The following is a 21,421-nucleotide window of genomic DNA, read 5'->3' on the forward strand; positions in this document are numbered from 1 at the left end:
GAATCTGATTGGAGGAAATGCCGACAGTCTCCTCCCAGCCAGTGAGGTCACAGCAGGAGGAGGATCATGCAAGAGTCGCGCAGTTCTTTGGACGGCGCCGGACGTAGATTGGACCGTCCTTATCTCAGATATGATTGGTCGCAATGCTGCAAACTCCGCCTTCTCATAGCCCTCAGCCTATCATTACCAGTCTGATGGGAGTGTCGCCACCTAGTGACCCATCACCGGTACTACATCACTTCATACCCAACCTTCTACTCCGCCCATGATAGAGCCCCACCCCTCTCATGATTGGTCCAATCAGGAATAAGAAGGACCCTCCCCATGAACCCCTTCATGACCACAGCTACAAATGTGACATGCCCCTCCCCCATCAGAACAATTACGCAGAGAAGTGAGACTTTGCACCTGTGCGCGCTCCTAGTCCTTATTGGCGGGTAACCGACGCATTCCGGCGTTGCTGGTTTGGGTGGAGCAACAGCTTCTACTCCGCCCACTTCCATCCGTGTTAAAAGGGAACTCTAGCTAAAACTTCAGATATGTGTGGGGGGAGGGGCGGGATTGCACCTGACTTCCTGCGCTGGTGACTCTGCGTCTCCACAGGTGACAGGAAGTGCGGGGAATCTCCACTGCGGGGTCACAGACAGGAAATTCTACAAAACGGGAACCTTCTAGTGGTGACAGGAGGAGCTCTGATTGGTCCTTTTCTCTCATCGGTCCTCCCAAGATAGCCAATCAGATCCCAGAATCCTGTTCTTTGTTTTTCCAGCACAACCAATAAGATTCCTCGCATCCGGCTGCCATGAGAGATTATCTGTCCTCTGACCCCGCCAGAAGGGAAACGAGTGGGCGGAGTCAGCGTCATCCAACCATTACCAGTGCGACTCCTGGAGCTCCGCCCCCAGTGGACTGCCATTGGATGGCAATTCTCACCCAAGTGACACCCAATCAAAAACCACTGGTCCAATCCCCCGCCTATTCCTGGGCAACCCGATGGCTCCACCCCTGCCTATTCCTAGGCGACCCGCAGGCTCCACCCCTGCCTATTCCTAGGCGACCCGCAGGCTCCACCCCTGCCTATTCCTAGGCGACCCGATGGCTCCACCCCTGCCTATTCCTAGGCGACCCGCAGGCTCCACCCCTGCCTATTCCTAGGCGACCCGCAGGCTCCACCCCTGCCTATTCCTAGGCGACCCGATGGCTCCACCCCCGCCTATTCCTAGGCGACCCGCAGGCTCCACCCCTGCCTATTACTGGGCAACCTGATGACCCCACCCCCAACTATTACCAGGTGATCCATTGGTCCCACCCATTCCTTGCAGCCATAAATAGTGGGAGGGACCAGAAGCCCCCAAAAGGGTCACAAAGGGAAATGTTGGAGGAAATCGGCGGCTATAAATAAAAAAAGAGTCCATTGGTGATTTCAGTTTGTGGGTGGAGTCAGTCACTCCCTCTGAATCTGCAGCGCTCTGATTGGAACAATTAAACACCCTCCCCTGAGCTCCGATCCTCCCACTCACTACGGGTCACCAAACGGCGTCCATCCAAAGAACTTTCCCGCACTTCACACAGCGCCTCTGGTCACATGACCCGCCTGTATCATGCCACACACACACATGGCACGCCGACTCCTCCAACCTGGCGGTGTTATTGGTTACGGCTTCTGCACTATAAATCCCGGTCTGTACACCGATTCGCTGTTCCCAAACATTTCCCCGTCCGCCGGCCAGCTGAACGTAGACAAGAGGCGGGGTCTTAGTGTATATTACCGCAATCCCCTCCCCCAATTACCACAATCCCGCCTATTACCCCCCAAACTGTTCCCATAATTCCGCCTTTTCCCTTTAATCCCCGCCCCTGCCTATTACCTTAATCTCCGCCTATTACCTTAATCTCCGCCCCCCACCTATTACCACAATCCCCACCTTTTCCCACGATCTCTGCTCTGCCTATTACCACAATCTCCACCCCTCCTGCCTATAACCAAAAGCCCCACCCCCACATATTACCACAGTCCCCGCCCCTCCTGCCTATTACCGCAATCTCCACCCCTCCTGCCTATAACCAAAAGCCCCACCCCCACATATTACCAGTCCCGCCCCTCCTGCCTATTACCACAATCTCTGCCCCGTCTGTTACTCCAATCTCCGCCCCCCTTGCCCATTACCTTAAACCTCACCCCGCCTGTTACTACAATCCCCGCCCCTGAACTTATTCTCCACCCCCTGCCTATTGCTCGTAATGTCTGCCTATTACCCCCTAACCCTACCCCCACCTCTTACCCTGATCCCTCCCCCTGCCTATTATCTCATACCCGCCCATCATCTGTTACTTTACTTTCCACCCCCACTTCCCTAAACCCCACCCCTCCATCTGTTACCATGCAGCCAGCGGTAGGATAGCAGTTCCATATACAGCTACAATGAGCCCGGCGTACACCGCCATCCACACACTCCGCCCACACACCACCCATATACTCTGCCCACACACCCCGTCCACACACCACCCATATACTCCGTCCACACACCACCCATATACCCCGCCCACACACCACCCATATACCCCGCCCACACACCACCCATATACTCCGTCCACACACCACCCATATACCCCGCCCACACACCACCCATATACTCCGTCCACACACCACCCATATACCCCGCCCACACACCACCCATATACCCCGCCCACACACCACCCATATACCCCGCCCACACACCACCCATATACCCCGCCCACACACTTCCCCCTAATATGACACTAAAATGTCCTCACATCCATTCACTGAACACCCACCTGATGGAGATCCCGTGTTTCATCAGATTTGGTGACCTGTCAGAATTTGTCACGGAAGTGACGTTCTGTTGCAGCCATCTTGGTACACCCCGCACTCCTCCATAGTAAGGATACAGTGAGAAGGCGGCAAGTGGACATCTTGGTACACCCCGCACTCCTCCATAGTAAGGATACCGTGAGAAGGTGGCAAGCGTCCATCTTGGTACACCCCGCACTCCTCCATAGTAAGGATACAGTGAGAAGGCGGCAAGTGGACATCTTGGTACACCCCGCACTCCTCCATAGTAAGGATACAGTGAGAAGGCGGCAAGTGGACATCTTGGTACACCCCGCACTCCTCCATAGTAAGGATACAGTGAGAAGGCGGCAAGTGGACATCTTGGTACACCCCGCACTCCTCCATAGTAAGGATACAGTGAGAAGGCGGCAAGCGGCCATCTTGGTACACCCCGCACTCCTCCACAGTAAGGATACAGTGAGAAGGGGGAGAGCGGACATCTTGGTACACCCCGCACTCCTCCATAGTAAGGATACAGTGAGAAGGCGGCAAGTGGACATCTTGGTACACCCCGCACTCCTCCATAGTAAGGATACAGTGAGAAGGCGGCAAGCGGCCATCTTGGTACACCCCGCACTCCTCCACAGTAAGGATACAGTGAGAAGGCGGCAAGCGGCCATCTTGGTACACCCCGCACTCCTCCACAGTAAGGATACAGTGAGAAGGCGGCAAGCGGCCATCTTGGTACACCCACCGGAGTCTGGCATCTCACACTCATTACCAGTAATCTGACCTCATATAATGATATTCAGGATATAGAGATCCGTCTGATTGGATGTAGAATTATAATATCAGAGATGTTCTGTCAGATCAGAAGACTCGCCGCTGATATTATAATTCAACATCCAATCCGACGGATCTCTATATCCTGAATATCATTATATGAGGTCAGATTACTGGTAATAATAAGTGTGAGCTGCCAGACAATCCGAAGGTGTACCAAGATGGCCGCTTGCCGCCTTCTCACTGTATCCTTACTATGGAGGAGTGCGGGGTGTACCAAGATGTCCGCTCTCCCCCTTCTCACTGAATCCTTACTATGGAGGAGTGCGGGGTGTACCAAGATGGCCGCGACAAAACGTCACTTTTCGTTATACTTTCTGACGGGTCGCCAAATCTGACGGAACACCGGATCATTGGACCCGATTACCCCTCCCGAGAGGAATTCTATCATTAATTGTTATGTGAATGTCGGGATTGGTGGCCATGATGGAGTCACACCCCCAGGGGGAGGAGACAGAAGACATCAGAAATCTTCAGACAGGAATAAAATAAATGTAAACATTGCAGAGGACGATCGGACTTTCTTCATACGAGGAAACGGGACGATCGGACTTTCTCTATACAAGGAAACGGGACGATCGGACTTTCTTCATACGAGGAAACGGGACGCTCGGACTTTCTTCATACAAGGAAACGGGACGATCGGACTTTCTTCATACAAGGAAACGGGACGATCGGACTTTCTCCATACAAGGAAACGGGACGATCGGACTTTCTCCATACAAGGAAACGGGACGATCGGACTTTCTCCATACAAGGAAACGGGACGATCAGACTTTCTCCATACAAGGAAACGGGACGATCGGACTTTCTTCATACAAGGAAACGGGACGATCGGACTTTCTTCATACGAGGAAACGGGACGATCGGACTTTCTCCATACGAGGAAACGGGACGATCGGACTTTCTTCATACGAGGAAACGGGACGATCCCAAAAATAAATAAAATTTGGGGTTCCCCCAATGGGATCGTTTCCTTGTATGAAGAAAGTCCGATCGTCCCGTTTCCTCGTATGAAGAAAGTCCGATCGTCCCGTTTCCTTGTATGAAGAAAGTCCGATCGTCCCGTTTCCTTGTATGAAGAAAGTCCGATCGTCCCGTTTCCTTGTATGAAGAAAGTCCGATCGTCCCGTTTCCTTGTATGAAGAAAGTCCGATCGTCCCGTTTCCTTGTATAAAGAAAGTCCGATCGTCCCGTTTCCTTGTATGAAGAAAGTCCGATCGTCCCGTTTCCTTGTATGGAGAAAGTCCGATCGTCCCGTTTCCTTGTATGAAGAAAGTCCGATCGTCCCGTTTCCTCGTATGGAGAAAGTCCGATCGTCCCGTTTCCTTGTATGGAGAAAGTCCGATCGTCCCGTTTCCTCGTATGAAGAAAGTCCGATCGTCCCGTTTCCTTGTATGAAGAAAGTCCGATCGTCCCGTTTCCTTGTATGGAGAAAGTCTGATCGTCCCGTTTCCTTGTATGGAGAAAGTCTGATCGTCCCGTTTCCTTGTATGGAGAAAGTCCGATCGTCCCGTTTCCTTGTATGGAGAAAGTCCGATCGTCCCGTTTCCTTGTATGAAGAAAGTCCGATCGTCCCGTTTCCTTGTATGAAGAAGGTCCGATCGTCCCGTTTCCTTGTATGAAGAAAGTCCGATCGTCCCGTTTCCTTGTATGAAGAAAGTCCGATCGTCCCGTTTCCTCGTATGGAGAAAGTCCGATCGTCCCGTTTCCTTGTATGAAGAAAGTCCGATCGTCCCGTTTCCTTGTATGAAGAAAGTCCGATCGTCCCGTTTCCTTGTATGAAGAAAGTCCGATCGTCCCGTTTCCTCGTATGGAGAAAGTCCGATCATCCCGTTTCCTTGTATGAAGAAAGTCCGATCGTCCCGTTTCCTCGTATGGAGAAAGTCCGATCGTCCCGTTTCCTCGTATGGAGAAAGTCCGATCGTCCCGTTTCCTTGTATGGAGAAAGTCCGATCATCCCGTTTCCTCGTATGGAGAAAGTCCGATCGTCCCGTTTCCTTGTATGGAGAAAGTCCGATCATCCCGTTTCCTCGTATGGAGAAAGTCCGATCGTCCCGTTTCCTTGTATGGAGAAAGTCCGATCGTCCCGTTTCCTTGTATGGAGAAAGTCCGATCGTCCCGTTTCCTCGTATGGAGAAAGTCCGATCATCCCGTTTCCTTGTATGAAGAAAGTCCGATCGTCCTCTGCAATGTTTGTCTATAGGATTTCTCCTAGTGATGTCTTGCTCTAGGAATTCTCTGATTGGACGAGATCCTCTGTGATGTCATTGTAGTAACAATCCTCCCCGGAACAACAACCTCTCTGACTCCACCCCATCACTGGCCCCACCCACATACTCAGTCTGCTGGTGTCCCCACCCGCATTCAGGAGAGTGCCGAACCCCTCCTCAGACAGACGGGGGTCACCTCTGCCATCCTCCATCTTTGTCACATTTACAAACAGATGCCCCTCCTCCCACCACAGTCCTGCCCCGCCCCCGCGGAGCCATTAGAAGTTAGCAGGACTCAGCCTGGTAGGTGAAGAGAGAACGGCCCCCTGTGGACCTTCCCATCCCCCACTACCAGTCCTATACTCCCCCCCCCCCCCCCAAACGTAGAGGAGAGCTTCTATTGGCTGGCTGGTAGTGCTGAAAGACTACACCTATCCCAGAAGCAGAGGAAAGCTCCTATTGGCCATTTGCCCATACTATAGCTCCTCCCCCCAGGACTGTCTATAGATGGGGCTACTTACACCTCATCGTCGTATTCTTTGGGTGGAGAAACAGCGATGACCAGATCTATCCAATCCTGTGCGAGATAGAGAGATTATCGGGGGAGGAATATCAAACACGTCCAACTTACCCCTCCCAAGATCCCAGCCCACCCCCACCTACCCTTCCCAAGATCCCAACCCCATCTACCCCTCCTAAGATCCCAACCCACCCCCACCTACCCATCCCAAGATCCCACCCCCACCTACCCCTCCCAAGATCCCAACCCCATCTACCCCTCCTAAGATCCCAACCCACCCCCACCTACCCATCCCAAGATCCCAACCCCCCTCACTTAACCCTCCCGAGTTCCCACCCCACCTACCCCTCCCAAGATCCCAAACCCTCCTCACTTACCCCTCCCGATTTCCCACCCCCACCTACCCCTCCCAAGATCCCACCCCCCCCTTACCTACCCCTCCCAAGATCCCAACCCCCCCCCCCCTCACTTACCCCTCCCGAGTTCCCACCCCCATCTACCTCTCCCAAGATCCCAACCCCCCCTTACCTACCCCTCTCAAGTTCCCGCCTTGTCACTTACCCCTTCCAAGTTCCCGCCCCTATCACCTACCCCTCCCGAGTTCCCGCCCCGTCACTTACTCCTCCCAAGATCCTGCCCCGTCACTTACCCCTCCCAAGTTCCCCCCCCCCCGTCACCTACCCCTTCCAAGTTCCCGCCCCCCTACCATGTTCCCGCCCCCTACCCCTCCCCTGAGTTCCCACCCCAAGCTCCGCCCCCTTCCGAATTCCCACCTTTGTCAGCTACCCCTAACGAGTTCCCACCCCCAACTACCCCTCCCGAGTTCCCGCCCCCGTCACCTACCCCTCCCGACTTCCAGGCCTTTGCCAGTGTGGCCTGCGCCTCCGCCAACATCACATCGGTCAGAATCTTCCCGTTCACCGCCAGAATCTCGTCTCCTCTCACAATCCCGCCTGGTGGAGAGACGATTATTAATACAAATCTATGAGGAGTGACATCACCCCTCTAGAATGACATCACCCCTCTAGAATGACATCACCCCTCTAGAGTGACATCACCCCTCTAGAATGACATCACCCCTCTAGAGTGACATCACCCCTCTAGAGTGACATCACCCCTCTAGAGTGACATCACCCCTCTAGAATGACATCACCCCTCTAGAATGACATCACCCCTCTAGAGTGACATCACCCCTCTAGAGTGACATCACCCTTCTAGAGTGACATCACCCCACTAGAGTGACATCACCCCACTAGAATCCGCCCCACGTGGGGTGTCTGGATTTTACTGAAGAACATATAGATAATTAAATAAGAGTTTGATGTATTCACAAATATAAACAGAGGAGGGGGGGTGGGGGGACTCCAGTTCGTGTGACCCCCCCCCCCCCCGGATACCTGTAATCTGACCCCCCCAGTCCGGATACCTGTAATCTGACCCCCCCAGCCCGGATACCTGTAATCTGACCCCTGTGTGACCCCAGCCCGGATACCTGTAATCTGACCCCCGTGTGACCCCAGTCCGGATACCTGTAATCTGACCCCCGTGTGACCCCAGCCCGGATACCTGTAATCTGACCCCTGTGTGACCCCAGTCCGGATACCTGTAATCTGACCCCAGTCCGGATACCTGTAATCTGACCCCCGTGTGACCCCAGTCCGGATACCTGTAATCTGACCCCTGTGTGACCCCAGTCCGGATACCTGTAATCTGACCCCCGTGTGACCCCAGCCCAGATACCTGTAATCTGACCCCCGTGTGACCCCAGTCCGGATACCTGTAATCTGACCCCCGTGTGACCCCAGTCCGGATACCTGTAATCTGACCCCCGTGTGACCCCAGCCCGGATACCTGTAATCTGACCCCCGTGTGACCCCAGTCCGGATACCTGTAATCTGACCCCCGTGTGACCCCAGTCCGGATACCTGTAATCTGACCCCCGTGTGACCCCAGTCCGGATACCTGTAATCTGACCCCCGTGTGACCCCAGCCCGGATACCTGTAATCTGACCCCCGTGTGACCCCAGTCCGGATACCTGTAATCTGACCCCCGTGTGACCCCAGTCCGGATACCTGTAATCTGACCCCAGATGGATGTTGGTCATATATCAGAGCAGATAAGGAATTAATTTCCCCCTGGGGAAGGGTCATAGAAGAGGAATGGATGAGCAGAGCCAGAGTCCTATCCCACTACGCGGAGCCCCGTGGTGCTTTGCGGCGCTGCCGCCGGGTCTAAAGAGTCACCCGCTGATAGGTACGACAACTAAGATCTGCTCGCAATTGTGGATAAAGCCCTCGCTCACAACGCGCAACTCCAGGCTGAGACCAATACTGGGCCATCCCCAATTCTCCCCGGGCCTGCTGGATAAAAAATTCCTTGAATTACGTGAGGCCGGGTTTAGCCAGGCATCACACTTTAGCGATAGGGGGAAATGGAAGACCGCCGCGGAGCTGGCGGATCCCACGGGTCCTTATGGGTTGGACCACATGAGAGCGCTTCAGCTGGGACATTTCCTGAGCAGCATGCCACCTCCTGATGGCACACAGCAACCACTCACGCCCCTGGAGGAGTTGTGTATGGGGTCCGGGATGGTATCTCACACTCTGTCACTGATGTACGGTATACTAAACGTCCCGCCCGCTGACAGCCCTGTCCCATGCATCCTTAAATGGGAGGGGGGATCTGGGCTGCTCCTTCTCCACGGGTAAAAAACAACGCATCCTTGAGCTAACCCACAAGTCCTCCATATGCTCCAGGACCCAAGAAACGAATTATAAAATTTTGACTCGATGGTACAGGACCCCGGTGCTGTTGCACACTCTCTTTCCGGAGGCGTCGGACCTGTGTTGGCGCTGTCGGGAGGAGAGAGGTACCCTCCTACATGTTTTCTGGTCCTGTACCCGTCTACGGGGATTCTGGAGCGAAGTACGTCGCATAACACAGAAATTCAGTGACCGGGAAATCCCAGACAACCCAGCTTTCTTCCTGCTTCACGCGACGGACACCCCTCTGCGGGTTTACAAGAAATCGGTGGTGCGCCACCTACTAGATGCGGCTAAGGCCTGCATCCCTCTGACTTGGAAATCCCAGAACCCACCCACACTAGCCCTCTGGCTCAACAAAGTCGATAGTATCAACCGTTTGGAGGATCTTATCCTCACCGGCCAAAATAGACAGGAAGCATACAAAAACACATGGCAACTGCTGTGGAATGTGTTTAAATACTCCTCTGAAGGACGGAGCCTTAGGGAAGAGCAAGCAGGAGACGCCGATTAGTACGTTCCCCCAGACTACCTGACCGCACCCCCCCCCCCCAGGAATCCCCCCCCCAACCCCCTGACACTTCTCTTTTCTCTCTCTTTGCTCTTCTTCTTCTCTTTCGGTACACCAGTACCTGGTCTTTCTAATTATTTAAATACTTTGGAAAATGAAGAAGGGATTGGTCCGGCATGGGTCAAGCTACCTAAGAGCCCCCCTAGGCCGAGGGGCATACGTGATGCTCGTGCGGACCCCTGAGGGGGTCCATGTGAGGGACATCACACGTAGATTGGCAGGCAGATTTTTAGGCCTCCCAATAGCACACACGCTGCCACTCTAAATGGGGTCATACACCCAGGGACTCTCTAGAGATGTCTTATATTTAGACACACGCTGATGTTGCTTGATGATACTACCAGTAGATAATACAGCCTTCCAATAACTGATCTGTAATGTCCCATGAGATGATAGGCTGCACTGTTGTTGACCCTGTAACCTGATGTGCGGGCCGATCTTCCTGTTATAAATAAAAAATTTCAAAAAAAAAAAGAAGAGGAATGGATGATGAGGATTCCTCCTCTCTGCACTGACCGTGTTTGTCGGCGGCCCCTCCATCGTATATGGCGGAGACAACAATCTTCCCGATCGGAGACTCAATACCGCCCTCTACAGCCAGATCCAGAGCCCCGTCCTGCAACAAACAAGTACAGGACAATGACCATCACTCCCCCCATTCCATCAAAATCTGCGACCCGCCAGGCGAGGACGCCGCCTCCCAGAAACGGGGAATAAATTCTGTCCTGAGGGGGGGGGGGGGAGGGATCTCTTCACCTACACTGAGCAACTTCTGTTGGGGAGAAAAAAGTGTGATGAGGGAGGGGAGAGGAGGGGCGAGGGAGGGGAGAGGAGGGGCGAAGGGGGGGAGAGGAGGGGCGAAGGGGGGGGAGAGGAGGGGCGAAGGGGGGGAGAGGAGGGGCGAAGGGGGGGAGAGGAGGGGCGAGGGAGGGGAGAGCGGGGCGAAGGGGGGGGAGAGGAGGGGCGAAGGGGGGGAGAGGAGGGGCGAAGGGGGGGAGAGGAGGGGCAAAGGGGGGGAGAGGAGGGGCGAAGGGGGGGAGAGGAGGGGCGAGGGAGAGGAGAGCGAGGAGTGAGGAGAGGGCAGAAGAGCATGACGATTGAGAAGAGAGGAAAAAGCGGAGAGCAGGAAGAGCACCCATTGGTAACCTATGACCTGCTGGGGGTGGAGTCATGTGACTTCTATAGGCGGGGTCCTCAGTGGGTGAGGGTTGTTTTCTCCCCCATAATGATATCATTGTACAGACAGACGGATGGAAATTTCACCTTTTTTATACGAAGTTGCCGGACGTCCTTCCCAGCGATCTGCTCCGCTGCAAACTGAGAGAAGAACATGAAATACATATACATTACTCCGGTGATAACGTGTCACCAATCACATCCCATGTATGGGGGGACTCACCATGGAATACGGGTCGGGGGAGGGACTCACCATGGAATACGGGTCGGGGGAGGGAATACTCGGAGGGACTCACCATGGAATACGGGTCGGGGGGGGGGGGGAGGGAATACTCGGAGGGACTCACCATGGAATACGGGTCGGGGGGGGGGGGAGGGAATACTCGGAGGGACTCACCATGGAATACGGGTCGGGGGGGGGGGGGGGGAATACTCGGAGGGACTCACCATGGAATACGGGTCGGGGGGGGGGGAGGAAATACTCGGAGGGACTCACCATGGAATACGGGTCGGGAGGGGGGGGGGAATACTCGGAGGGACTCACCATGGAATACGGGTCGGGGGGGAACTCGGAGGGACTCACCATGGAATACGGGTCGGGGGGGGGGAGGGGGAATACTCGGAGGGACTCACCATGGAATACGGGTCGGGGGGGGGAATACTCGGAGGGACTCACCATGGAATATGGGTCAGGGGGGGGAATACTCGGAGGGACTCACCATGGAATACGGGTCGGGGGGGGGGAATACTCGGAGGGACTCACCATGGAATATGGGTCGGGGGGGAATACTCGGAGGGACTCACCATGGAATATGGGTCAGGGGGGGGAATACTCGGAGGGACTCACCATGGAATATGGGTCAGGGGGGGGAATACTCGGAGGGACTCACCATGGAATACGGGTCGGGGGGGGAATACTCGGAGGGACTCACCATGGAATATGGGTCGGGGGGGGAATACTCGGAGGGACTCACCATGGAATACGGGTCAGGGGAGGGACTCACCATGGAATACGGGTCGGGGGAGAGACTCACCATGGAATACGGGTCGGGGGAGAGACTCACCATGGAATACGGGTCGGGGGGAGGGACTCACCATGGAATACGGGTCAGGGGGAGGGACTCACCATGGAATACGGGTCGGGGGGGGGGGACTCACCATGGAATACGGGTCGGGGGAGAGACTCACCATGGAATACGGGTCGGGGGGGGGACTCACCATGGAATACGGGTCGGGGGAGGGACTCACCATGGAATACGGGTCGGGGGGGGGGACTCACCATGGAATACGGGTCGGGGGAGGGACTCACCATGGAATACGGGTCGGGGGGAGGGACTCACCATGGAATACGGGTCGGGGGGAGGGACTCACCATGGAATACGGGTCGGGGGAGAGACTCACCATGGAATACGGGTCGGGGGGGGGACTCACCATGGAATACGGGTCGGGGGAGAGACTCACCATGGAATACGGGTCGGGGGGGGGAGGGACTCACCATGGAATACGGGTCGGGGGGGGGAGGGACTCACCATGGAATACGGGTCGGGGGAGAGACTCACCATGGAATACGGGTCGGGGGGAGGGACTCACCATGGAATACGGGTCGGGGGGAGGGACTCACCATGGAATACGGGTCAGGGGAGGGACTCACCATGGAATACGGGTCGGGGGAGGGACTCACCATGGAATACGGGTCGGGGGGGGGGACTCACCATGGAATACGGGTCGGGGGAGAGACTCACCATGGAATACGGGTCGGGGGAGGGACTCACCATGGAATACGGGTCGGGGGAGGGACTCACCATGGAATACGGGTCGGGGGAGGGACTCACCATGGAATACGGGTCGGGGGGGGGGACTCACCATGGAATACGGGTCGGGGGGGGGGGGACTCACCATGGAATACGGGTCGGGGGGGGGGGACTCACCATGGAATACGGGTCGGGGGGGGGGGACTCACCATGGAATACGGGTCGGGGGGGGGAGGGACTCACCATGGAATACGGGTCGGGGGGGGGAGGGACTCACCATGGAATACGGGTCGGGGGAGAGACTCACCATGGAATACGGGTCGGGGGAGAGACTCACCATGGAATACGGGTCGGGGGAGGGACTCACCATGGAATACGGGTCGGGGGAGGGACTCACCATGGAATACGGGTCGGGGGAGGGACTCACCATGGAATACGGGTCGGGGGGGGGGACTCACCATGGAATACGGGTCGGGGGGGGAGGGACTCACCATGGAATACGGGTCGGGGGGGGGGACTCACCATGGAATACGGGTCGGGGGGGGGGACTCACCATGGAATACGGGTCGGGGGGGGGGGGGGACTCACCATGGAATACGGGTCGAAATCCTCCACATACTTCTGGAAACCCTCAATGGAGAGAAAGTGAGAGAATTACACGGAAACAATTCACAGATCATAAATATGAAGAGGAGGAGGAAAGGTCACATGTCTGGTCCCAGCCAATGTCTGATCTGATAGAGACCACTGCCGGAGGAGACACTGCAGAGCAGAGAGACAGAATGGACACAAAGCGGGGCGCCACGTCCCAGCAAGGGAGGTCCACATGACATCACATACACCAACCATGACATCATCACCCCCCCATGACATCACCCCCCCCCCACGACATCACATACACCAACTATGACATCACCCCCCCCCCATGACATCACATACACCAACCATGACATCACACCCCCCCCCCCCCCATATCACATACACCAACCATGACATCATCACCCCCCCATGACATCACCCCCCCCCACGACATCACATACACCAACCATGACATCACATACACCAACCATGACATCACATACACCAACCATGACATCACATACACCAACCTTGTGTAACAGCTCTGGTGAACCACAACTGCGGTTAGCAAGGATTTCAATGCTCTTCTTTATGTGAAGTTTTGGACCCCAGGCGTCACTCCACACTAACAGGAGTTTGGGGGTCTCTACATCATTTCTCTCTCACATAAAGAAAGGCGTTGAGCTACTGAGGTTGGACGTATTACAACATGCGACCAGACCTTAGCGTTTAAAATTATACCATACACGTGAAGATTCCAATGTACTTCTATATGCAAGTGATTATCAGTACGGGACCCCAGGCGTCACTCCACGCAAACAGGAGTTTGGGGGTCTCTACATCATATCACTAAACATATAGTAATGCATGAGGCCACTAAGGGAGTTGGTATGAAATACCTTCAACCCTTAGCATAGAAAGGTTAGAGCGAACATATTCAGCAACTTAGGGCAAGGGCCATAAACAAGTAACACTTATGTCAAGCACGTAGTAAATAGGAGTTGTAGAGACAACTAATAGTTGCATATGAGAGGCACATATAACTCAGGTAATTTGTGTGTTATTAGCCACACGCCATAATAAATACCAGCAATTGTTCTTCGGTGGAACATAAGCAGCAGATCTTTCTATAGAACTACAAGTGACACAATGGCTACTTATCCGTTTGCAGGGCTCCAGTGTAGCAACAAGGGATTCCGCAGTGTAGGGTGTCAGCAAGGAAGGTGTCAAAGGTTGTCCCCGGCAACGACAGTCTGTTGCAGCAAATGTAGTAGCATTGATGCAGGAGTTGCAGGCAGGTCAGAGTTTCAGCGTGGGGAACGATGGCACCATTGGTTGCAGCGTGGGGAGCGATGGCACCATTGGTTGCAGCGTGGGGAGCGATGGCACCATTGGTTGCAGCGTGGGGAGCGATGGCACCATTGGTTGCAGCGTGGGGGGCGATGGCACCATTGGTTGCAGCGTGGGGGGCGATGGCACCATTGGTTGGAGCGTGGGGAGCGATGGCACCATTGGCTGTAGTGTGGGGAGCGATGGCACCATTGGCTGTAGTGTGGGGAGCGATGGCACCATTGGCTGTAGTGTGGGGAGCGATGGCACCATTGGTTGCAGCGTGGGGGGCGATGGCACCATTGGTTGCAGCGTGGGGGGCGATGGCACCATTGGTTGTAGCGTGGGGAGCGATGGCACCATTGGCTGTAGTGTGGGGAGCGATGGCACCATTGGTTGTAGCGTGGGGAGCGATGGCACCATTGGTTGCAGCGTGGGGAGCGATGGCACCATTGGTTGCAGCGTGGGGAGCGATGGCACCATTGGCTGTAGTGTGGGGAGCGATGGCACCATTGGTTGTAGCGTGGGGAGCGATGGCACCATTGGTTGCAGCGTGGGGAGCGATGGCACCATTGGTTGCAGCGTGGGGAGCGATGGCACCATTGGTTGTAGCGTGGGGAGCGATGGCACCATTGGTTGTAGCGTGGGGAGCGATGGCACCATTGGTTGTAGCGTGGGGAGCGATGGCACCATTGGTTGCAGCGTGGGGAGCGATGGCCGACAATAATAGAGCGGCGTGCAGTCAGCACACCGCTCTGTTTATAGGATGGGGGGCAGTGCCGTGCATTAGCACTGATTCAAAGAGAAGCGCTGTATGTTGCGGCACACTTCCGTGTTCCACGGTGGAACGCACGCGGCGCCTGGCGATGACGTCACTGTGGGGTCGCCGTAATGCGTGGGGAACGCACTACAAGAAAGAGAGACACGTGACATCACCCCCCCCCCCACATGACATCACACCCCCCCCCTCCACATTACATCACACCCCCCCCCACATGACATCACACACACAGAATAGCGGGTATAAATCATATTTTGGATCAATCGATTATCTCTTTTTTTGGAAGCATTTATCATCTCTTTAGTGACACCACCCCACCCCCATTATCCCCCCTCCCCCTCCCCCAGAAAACACATCAGAAATGCGTATAAAACGCGCACAGAAAACACATCCGCAATGCTGAATCTGGAATTCCCCGACCCAGAAAGAGGACCTGTCATGTCACACCGAGCCGGACAGACAATGGAGGACACTGCAAGCCAAGGGGGTCCGGGGACTACAAGACAGGAAGATGGGAGGGGGGGTCACAGGAAGTGAGGGGGTGAGGATGAGGGGGGGTCACAGGAAGGTGGGGGGAGGGTCACAGGAAGGTGGGGGGGAGGGGTCACAGGAAGGTGGGGGGAGGGTCACAGGAAGGTGGGAGGGGTCACAGGAAGGTGGGAGGGGTCACAGGAAGGTGGGAGGAGGGTCACAGGAAGGTGGGAGGGGTCACAGGAAGGTGGGAGGAGGGTCACAGGAAGGTGGGAGGAGGGTCACAGGAAGGTGGGAGGAGGGTCACAGGAAGGTGGGAGGAGGGTCACAGGAAGGTGGGAGGGGGTCACAGGAAGGTGGGAGGGGTCACAGGAAGGTGGGAGGGGTCACAGGAAGGTGGGGGGAGGGGTCACACCAGAGGTAGTTACTTGTCTCTTGCTGGATTGGAAGGGCGTATTGTAGACCACCATCCGCTTCAACATCTCGGGGGGCTGCAGAAATATGAATGGCAGAGAAATGAAGGCGTCGGCCACGTGGGGGAGAAATGTGGGCGGAGAATGAAGCGGATTTCCCCTCCCATGTACTGGCCTGTTATTGGGATTAGTGACCTCCCTACACCCCGCCCACAATGACATCACTCACCAGGGGGTCGGCCTTCGGCGGCGCTCTCAGCAGGAAGTTGGTGTCGGGAGGCAGCATGATTGGTTTGGATGGGATTGGCACCGGGGGGCGGCGGTGGGTCGGTGGGCTGGGCGCCATCTGCTGTATTTCCCAACATGGAGGTCAGCGGAGCGGAAAAAGGTTATTGTAAATCATCAAACCCAGCGAGCGCCGTCACCCCCCCCCACAGCGAGCGCCGTCACCCCCCCACACAGCGAGCGCCGTCACCCCCCACAGCAAATATCGTGACCCCCCCCCACAGCGAGCGCCGTCACCCCCCCACACACAGCGAGCGCCGTCACCCCCCCACAGCAAACATCGTGACCCCCCCCCCCACAGCGAGCGCCGTCACCCCCCACACACAGCGAGCGCCGTCACCCCCCCACAGCAAACATCGTGACCCCCCCCCCCCCACAGCGAGCGCCGTCATCCCCCACACACAGCGAGCGCCGTCACCCCCCACACACAGCGAGCGCCGTCACCCCCCCCACAGCAAGCGCCATCACCCCCCCCACAGCAAGCGCCGTCACCCCCCCACAGCAAGCGCTGTCATCCCCACACACAGCGAGCGCCGTCACCCCCCCCCCACAGCAAACATCGTGACCCCCCCCCCGCACAGCGAGCGCTGTCACCCCCACACAGCGAGCGCCGTCACCCCCCCCACAGCGAGCGGTCACCCCCACACAGCGAGCGCCGTCACCCCCAGCACACCAACAAATATCAACCCCCCTCAAATCACACACTTCAAAATCCCAACACAGCCCCGCCCCCCACACACATACCAGAGGGTTGCTTGATGTGGAGGAGATTTTACTGACGTTCGACGCATTCCGTACAACCTGCGGAGAGACTCCGATCACCATCAGACAGAGACCCCCCCCATCACAGACCCCCTCCCCATCAGACAGAGACCCCCCCCATCACAGACCCCCTCCCTGATCACTATCAGACAGAGACCCCCCCCCCCCCCCGAATCAGACAGAGACCCCCTCCCCCATCAGACAGAGACCCCCCATCACAGACCCCCCCTCCCCGATCACCATCAGACAGAGACCCCCCATCAGACAGAGACCCCTCCCCCATCACAGACCCCCTCCCTGATCACCATCACACAGAGACCCCCCCCTCCCCGATCACACAGAGACCCCCCCCTCCCCGATCACACAGAGACCCCCCCCCTCCCCGATCACCATCAGACAGAGACCCCCCCCCATCACAGACCCCCTCCTCCCTGATCACCATCAGACAGAGACCCCCCCATCACAGACCCCCCCCTGATCACCATCAGACAGAGACCCCCCCCCCCCATCAGACAGAGACCCCCTCCCCCATCACACAGACGCCCCTCCCTGATCACCATCAGACAGAGACCCCCTCCCTGATCACTATCAGAGACCCCCCCATCAGACAGAGCCCCCCCCCCCCATTAGAGACCCCCTTCTTCTTCGACAGAGACCCCCTCCCCCATCATGTATATACCCTCCGGGGGGAGGGGCACTATGTACATGAATATCCCCCGGGGATCTCCCAGGCGCCCTCTGCAGTCCATTGCTGACCCCCTTGGACAGGGAAAGCGCACACCTGATTGGTTGTCAGTATAATGACAAGACACTCCCCCTACAGCGAGCGCTCCACACCGATTGGCCGGTACCTTTGGGCTCGGTGGATAGCTTGGCTCCGGATTGGAGGATCTCATGGCAGACCGCCCTCTGTATGTCTTCAGCTCATCAGAGAATGGCAGCGGTGGGCGGGAGGAGATGATGGGAGGAGCCGACACAGGGGGAGGCGGCTGTACGGGGGACGGCAGATGCATCCATGTTGGCTGTAAGGGGGTTGTCCAGGAGGGCCCTGGTGGGGCCGGGGGAGCACTCCTCCTCAGCATGGTGACATTGGGGGATGGGGAGGAGCGGGGGATGTTGGCTGCGGGTGTCGGGCGGGGGGAGGGAGGCGGGGGAGCGATGCGTTTCACAGGACGAGCGACGTCCTCACAATGAACCTCGTCCAGATCCGTGGTGTGAAGATGGAGGCCGCCGCCGCCAAACCTCCTGGCAGCCGGCGCAGTGGGTGGGGGAGAGGCAGACGGATGTCCTCCGGATCCCTGCAACCAATAATGACGAAACGCGTGTAAAGAAGACCCGTCTACACAGCACAGGGACTACAATACTGGGGGTGCAAGACTGCTGGACGAGGAAGGGCCAATGTATAGGGGGCGCCCCCTATGGGAGGGTACGGGTAGGGTTCATGCATCGGAGCGCCCCCTATGGGAGGGTACGGGAAGGGTTCATGCATCGGAGCGCCCCCTATGGGAGGGTACGGGAAGGGTTCATGCATAGGGGCGCCCCCTATGGTAGGGTACATGTATAGGGATGCCCCCTATCGGAGGGTATGGGAAGGGTTCATGTATAGGGGTGCCCCCTATGGGAGGGTATGGGAAGGGTTCATGCATCGGAGTGCCCCCTATAGGAGGGTACGGGAAGGGTTCATGCATAGGGGCGCCCCCTATGGGAGGGTACGGGAAGGGTTCATGTACAGGGGCGCCCCCTATGGGAGGGTACGGGAAGGGTTCATGCATAGGGGCGCCCCCTATGGTAGGGTACATGTATAGGGATGCCCCCTATCGGAGGGTATGGGAAGGGTTCATGTATAGGGGTGCCCCCTATGGGAGGGTACGGGAAGGGTTCATGCATTGGAGCGCCCCCTATAGGAGGGTACGGGAAGGGTTCATGCATAGGGGCGCCCCCTATGGGAGGGTACGGGAAGGGTTCATGTACAGGGGCGCTCCCTATGGGAGGGTACATGTATAGGGGCGCCCCCTATGAGAGGGTACGATAAGGGTTCATGTATAGGGGTGCCCCCTATGGGAGGGTACGGGAAGGGTCATGTGATCTGGCAGCAGATGGCGGTTACCTCGTGGGCGTCGTTCTCGGCAGACGAGATTTGCTCCAGTCGGGTCTGACACAATCTCTCCACCCAATGCTGAACCTTCTCCGACTCCTCCAGATCCTCCCGCTCCGTCTCCGACACCTGGTCACATGATAGAGGGTCAGCCAATCACAGCACACGGCGTCTATAGAATCATACTATACACACAGGAGAGTGGGAGTTCTATATATGTATATATAGGGGGTATATCGGGGTCCTGTATATATATATATATATAGGGGGTATATCGGGGTCCTGTATATATATATATATATAGGGGGTATATCGGGGTCCTGAATATATATACAGTGATGAAAATAAGTATTTGAACCCCCTGCTATTTTGCAAGTTCTCCCACTTGGAAATCATGGAGGGGTGTGAAATTGTCATGGTAGGTGCATGTCCACTGTGAGAGACATAATCAGAAATCACAATGTATGATAACTATTTATTTGTATGATACAGCTGCAAATAAGTATTTGAACACCTGAGAAAATCAATGTTAATATTTGGTACAGTCGCCTTTGTTTGCAATTACAGAGGTCAAACGTTTCTTGTAGTTTTTCACCAGCTTTGCACACACTGGAGGAGGGATTTTGGCCCACTCCTCCACACAGATCTTCTCTAGATCAGTCATGTTTCTGGGCTCTCGCTGAGAAACACGGAGTTTGAGCTCCCTCCAAAGATTCTCTATTGGGTTTAGGTCTGGAGACTGGCTAGGCCACGCCAGAACCTTGATATGCTCCTTACAGAGCCAATCCTTGGTTATCCTGGCTGTGTGCTTTGGGTCATTGTCATGTTGGAAGACCCAGCCTCGACCCATCTTCAAAGCTCTAACTGAGGGAAGGAATCTCGCAATACATGGCCCCGGTCATCCTCTCCTTAATACAGTGCAGTCGCCCTGTCCCATGTGCAGAAAAACACCCCCAAAGCATGATGCTACCACCCCCATGCTTCACAGTAGGGATGGTGTTCTTGGGATGGTACTCATCATTCTTCTTCCTCCAAACACGGTTAGTGGAATTATGACCAAAAAGTTCTATTTTGGTCTCATCTGACCACATGACTTTCTCCCATGACTCCTCTGGATCATCCAAATGGTCATTGGCAAACTTAAGACGGGCCTTGACATGTGCTGGTTTAAGCAGGGGAACCTTCCGTGCCATGCATGATTTCAAACCATGACGTCTTAGTGTATTACCAACAGTAACCTTGGAAACGGTGGTCCCAGCTCTTTTCAGGTCATTGACCAGCTCCTCCCGTGTAGTCCTGGGCTGATTTCTCACCTTTCTTAGGATCATTGAGACCCCATGAGGTGAGATTTTGCATGGAGCCCCAGTCCGAGGGAGATTGACAGTCATGTTTAGCTTCTTCCATTTTCTAATGATTGCTCCAACAGTGGACCTTTTTTCACCAATTTCCCCGTAGCCCTTTCCAGCCTTGTGGAGGTGTACAATTTTGTCTCTAGTGTCTTTGGACAGCTCTTTGGTCTTGGCCATGTTAGTAGTTGGATTCTTACGGATTGTATGGGGTGGACAGGTGTCTTTATGCAGCTAATGACCTCAAACAGGTGCATCTAATTTAGGATAATAAATGGCGTGGAGGTGGACATTGTAAAGGCAGACTAACAGGTCTTTGAGGCTCAGAATTCTAGCTGATAGCCAGGGGTTCAAATACTTATTTGCAGCTGTATCATACAAATAAATAGTTATCATAAATTGCGATTTCTGATTATGTCTCTCACAGTGGACATGCACCTACCATGACAATTTCAGACCCCTCCATGATTTCCAAGTGGGAGAACTTGCAAAATAGCAGGGGGTTCAAATACTTATTTTCCTCACTGTATATATAGGGGGTATATCAGGGTCCTGTGTATATATATATATATATATATATATATATATATAGAGTGTGTCTATCGGGGTCCTGTATATATCGGGGGTATCTATCGGGGTCCTGTATATATAGGGGGTGTCTATCGGGGTCCTGTATATATATAGGGAGTGTCTATCGGGGTCCTGTATATATCGGGGGTATCTATCGGG

The 21,421-nt window shown here is 55.4% G+C and overlaps 1 protein-coding gene across 1 annotated transcript in view; it reads right to left on the reverse strand.

The window, feature by feature from the left end:
* The window catches only part of USH1C (USH1 protein network component harmonin), a gene marked incomplete at its 5' end in the record, with an annotated part of 71,457 nt that overhangs the window by 250 nt on the left and 49,786 nt on the right, over nt 1-21,421 (reverse strand). Inside the window, 10 exons of the mRNA XM_040334641.1 lie at nt 6,372-6,427; nt 7,214-7,323; nt 10,221-10,320; nt 10,968-11,021; nt 13,220-13,261; nt 16,220-16,282; nt 16,434-16,553; nt 17,234-17,290; nt 18,103-18,549; nt 19,359-19,475. Of these exons, the coding sequence (XP_040190575.1) occupies nt 6,372-6,427; nt 7,214-7,323; nt 10,221-10,320; nt 10,968-11,021; nt 13,220-13,261; nt 16,220-16,282; nt 16,434-16,553; nt 17,234-17,290; nt 18,103-18,549; nt 19,359-19,475 (1,166 nt within the window). The remainder of the gene's footprint in view (nt 1-6,371; nt 6,428-7,213; nt 7,324-10,220; nt 10,321-10,967; nt 11,022-13,219; nt 13,262-16,219; nt 16,283-16,433; nt 16,554-17,233; nt 17,291-18,102; nt 18,550-19,358; nt 19,476-21,421) is intronic.

The sequence above is a fragment of the Rana temporaria genome, unplaced genomic scaffold (assembly GCF_905171775.1).
Source record: "Rana temporaria unplaced genomic scaffold, aRanTem1.1, whole genome shotgun sequence".
Taxonomy (NCBI): Eukaryota; Metazoa; Chordata; class Amphibia; order Anura; family Ranidae; genus Rana; species Rana temporaria.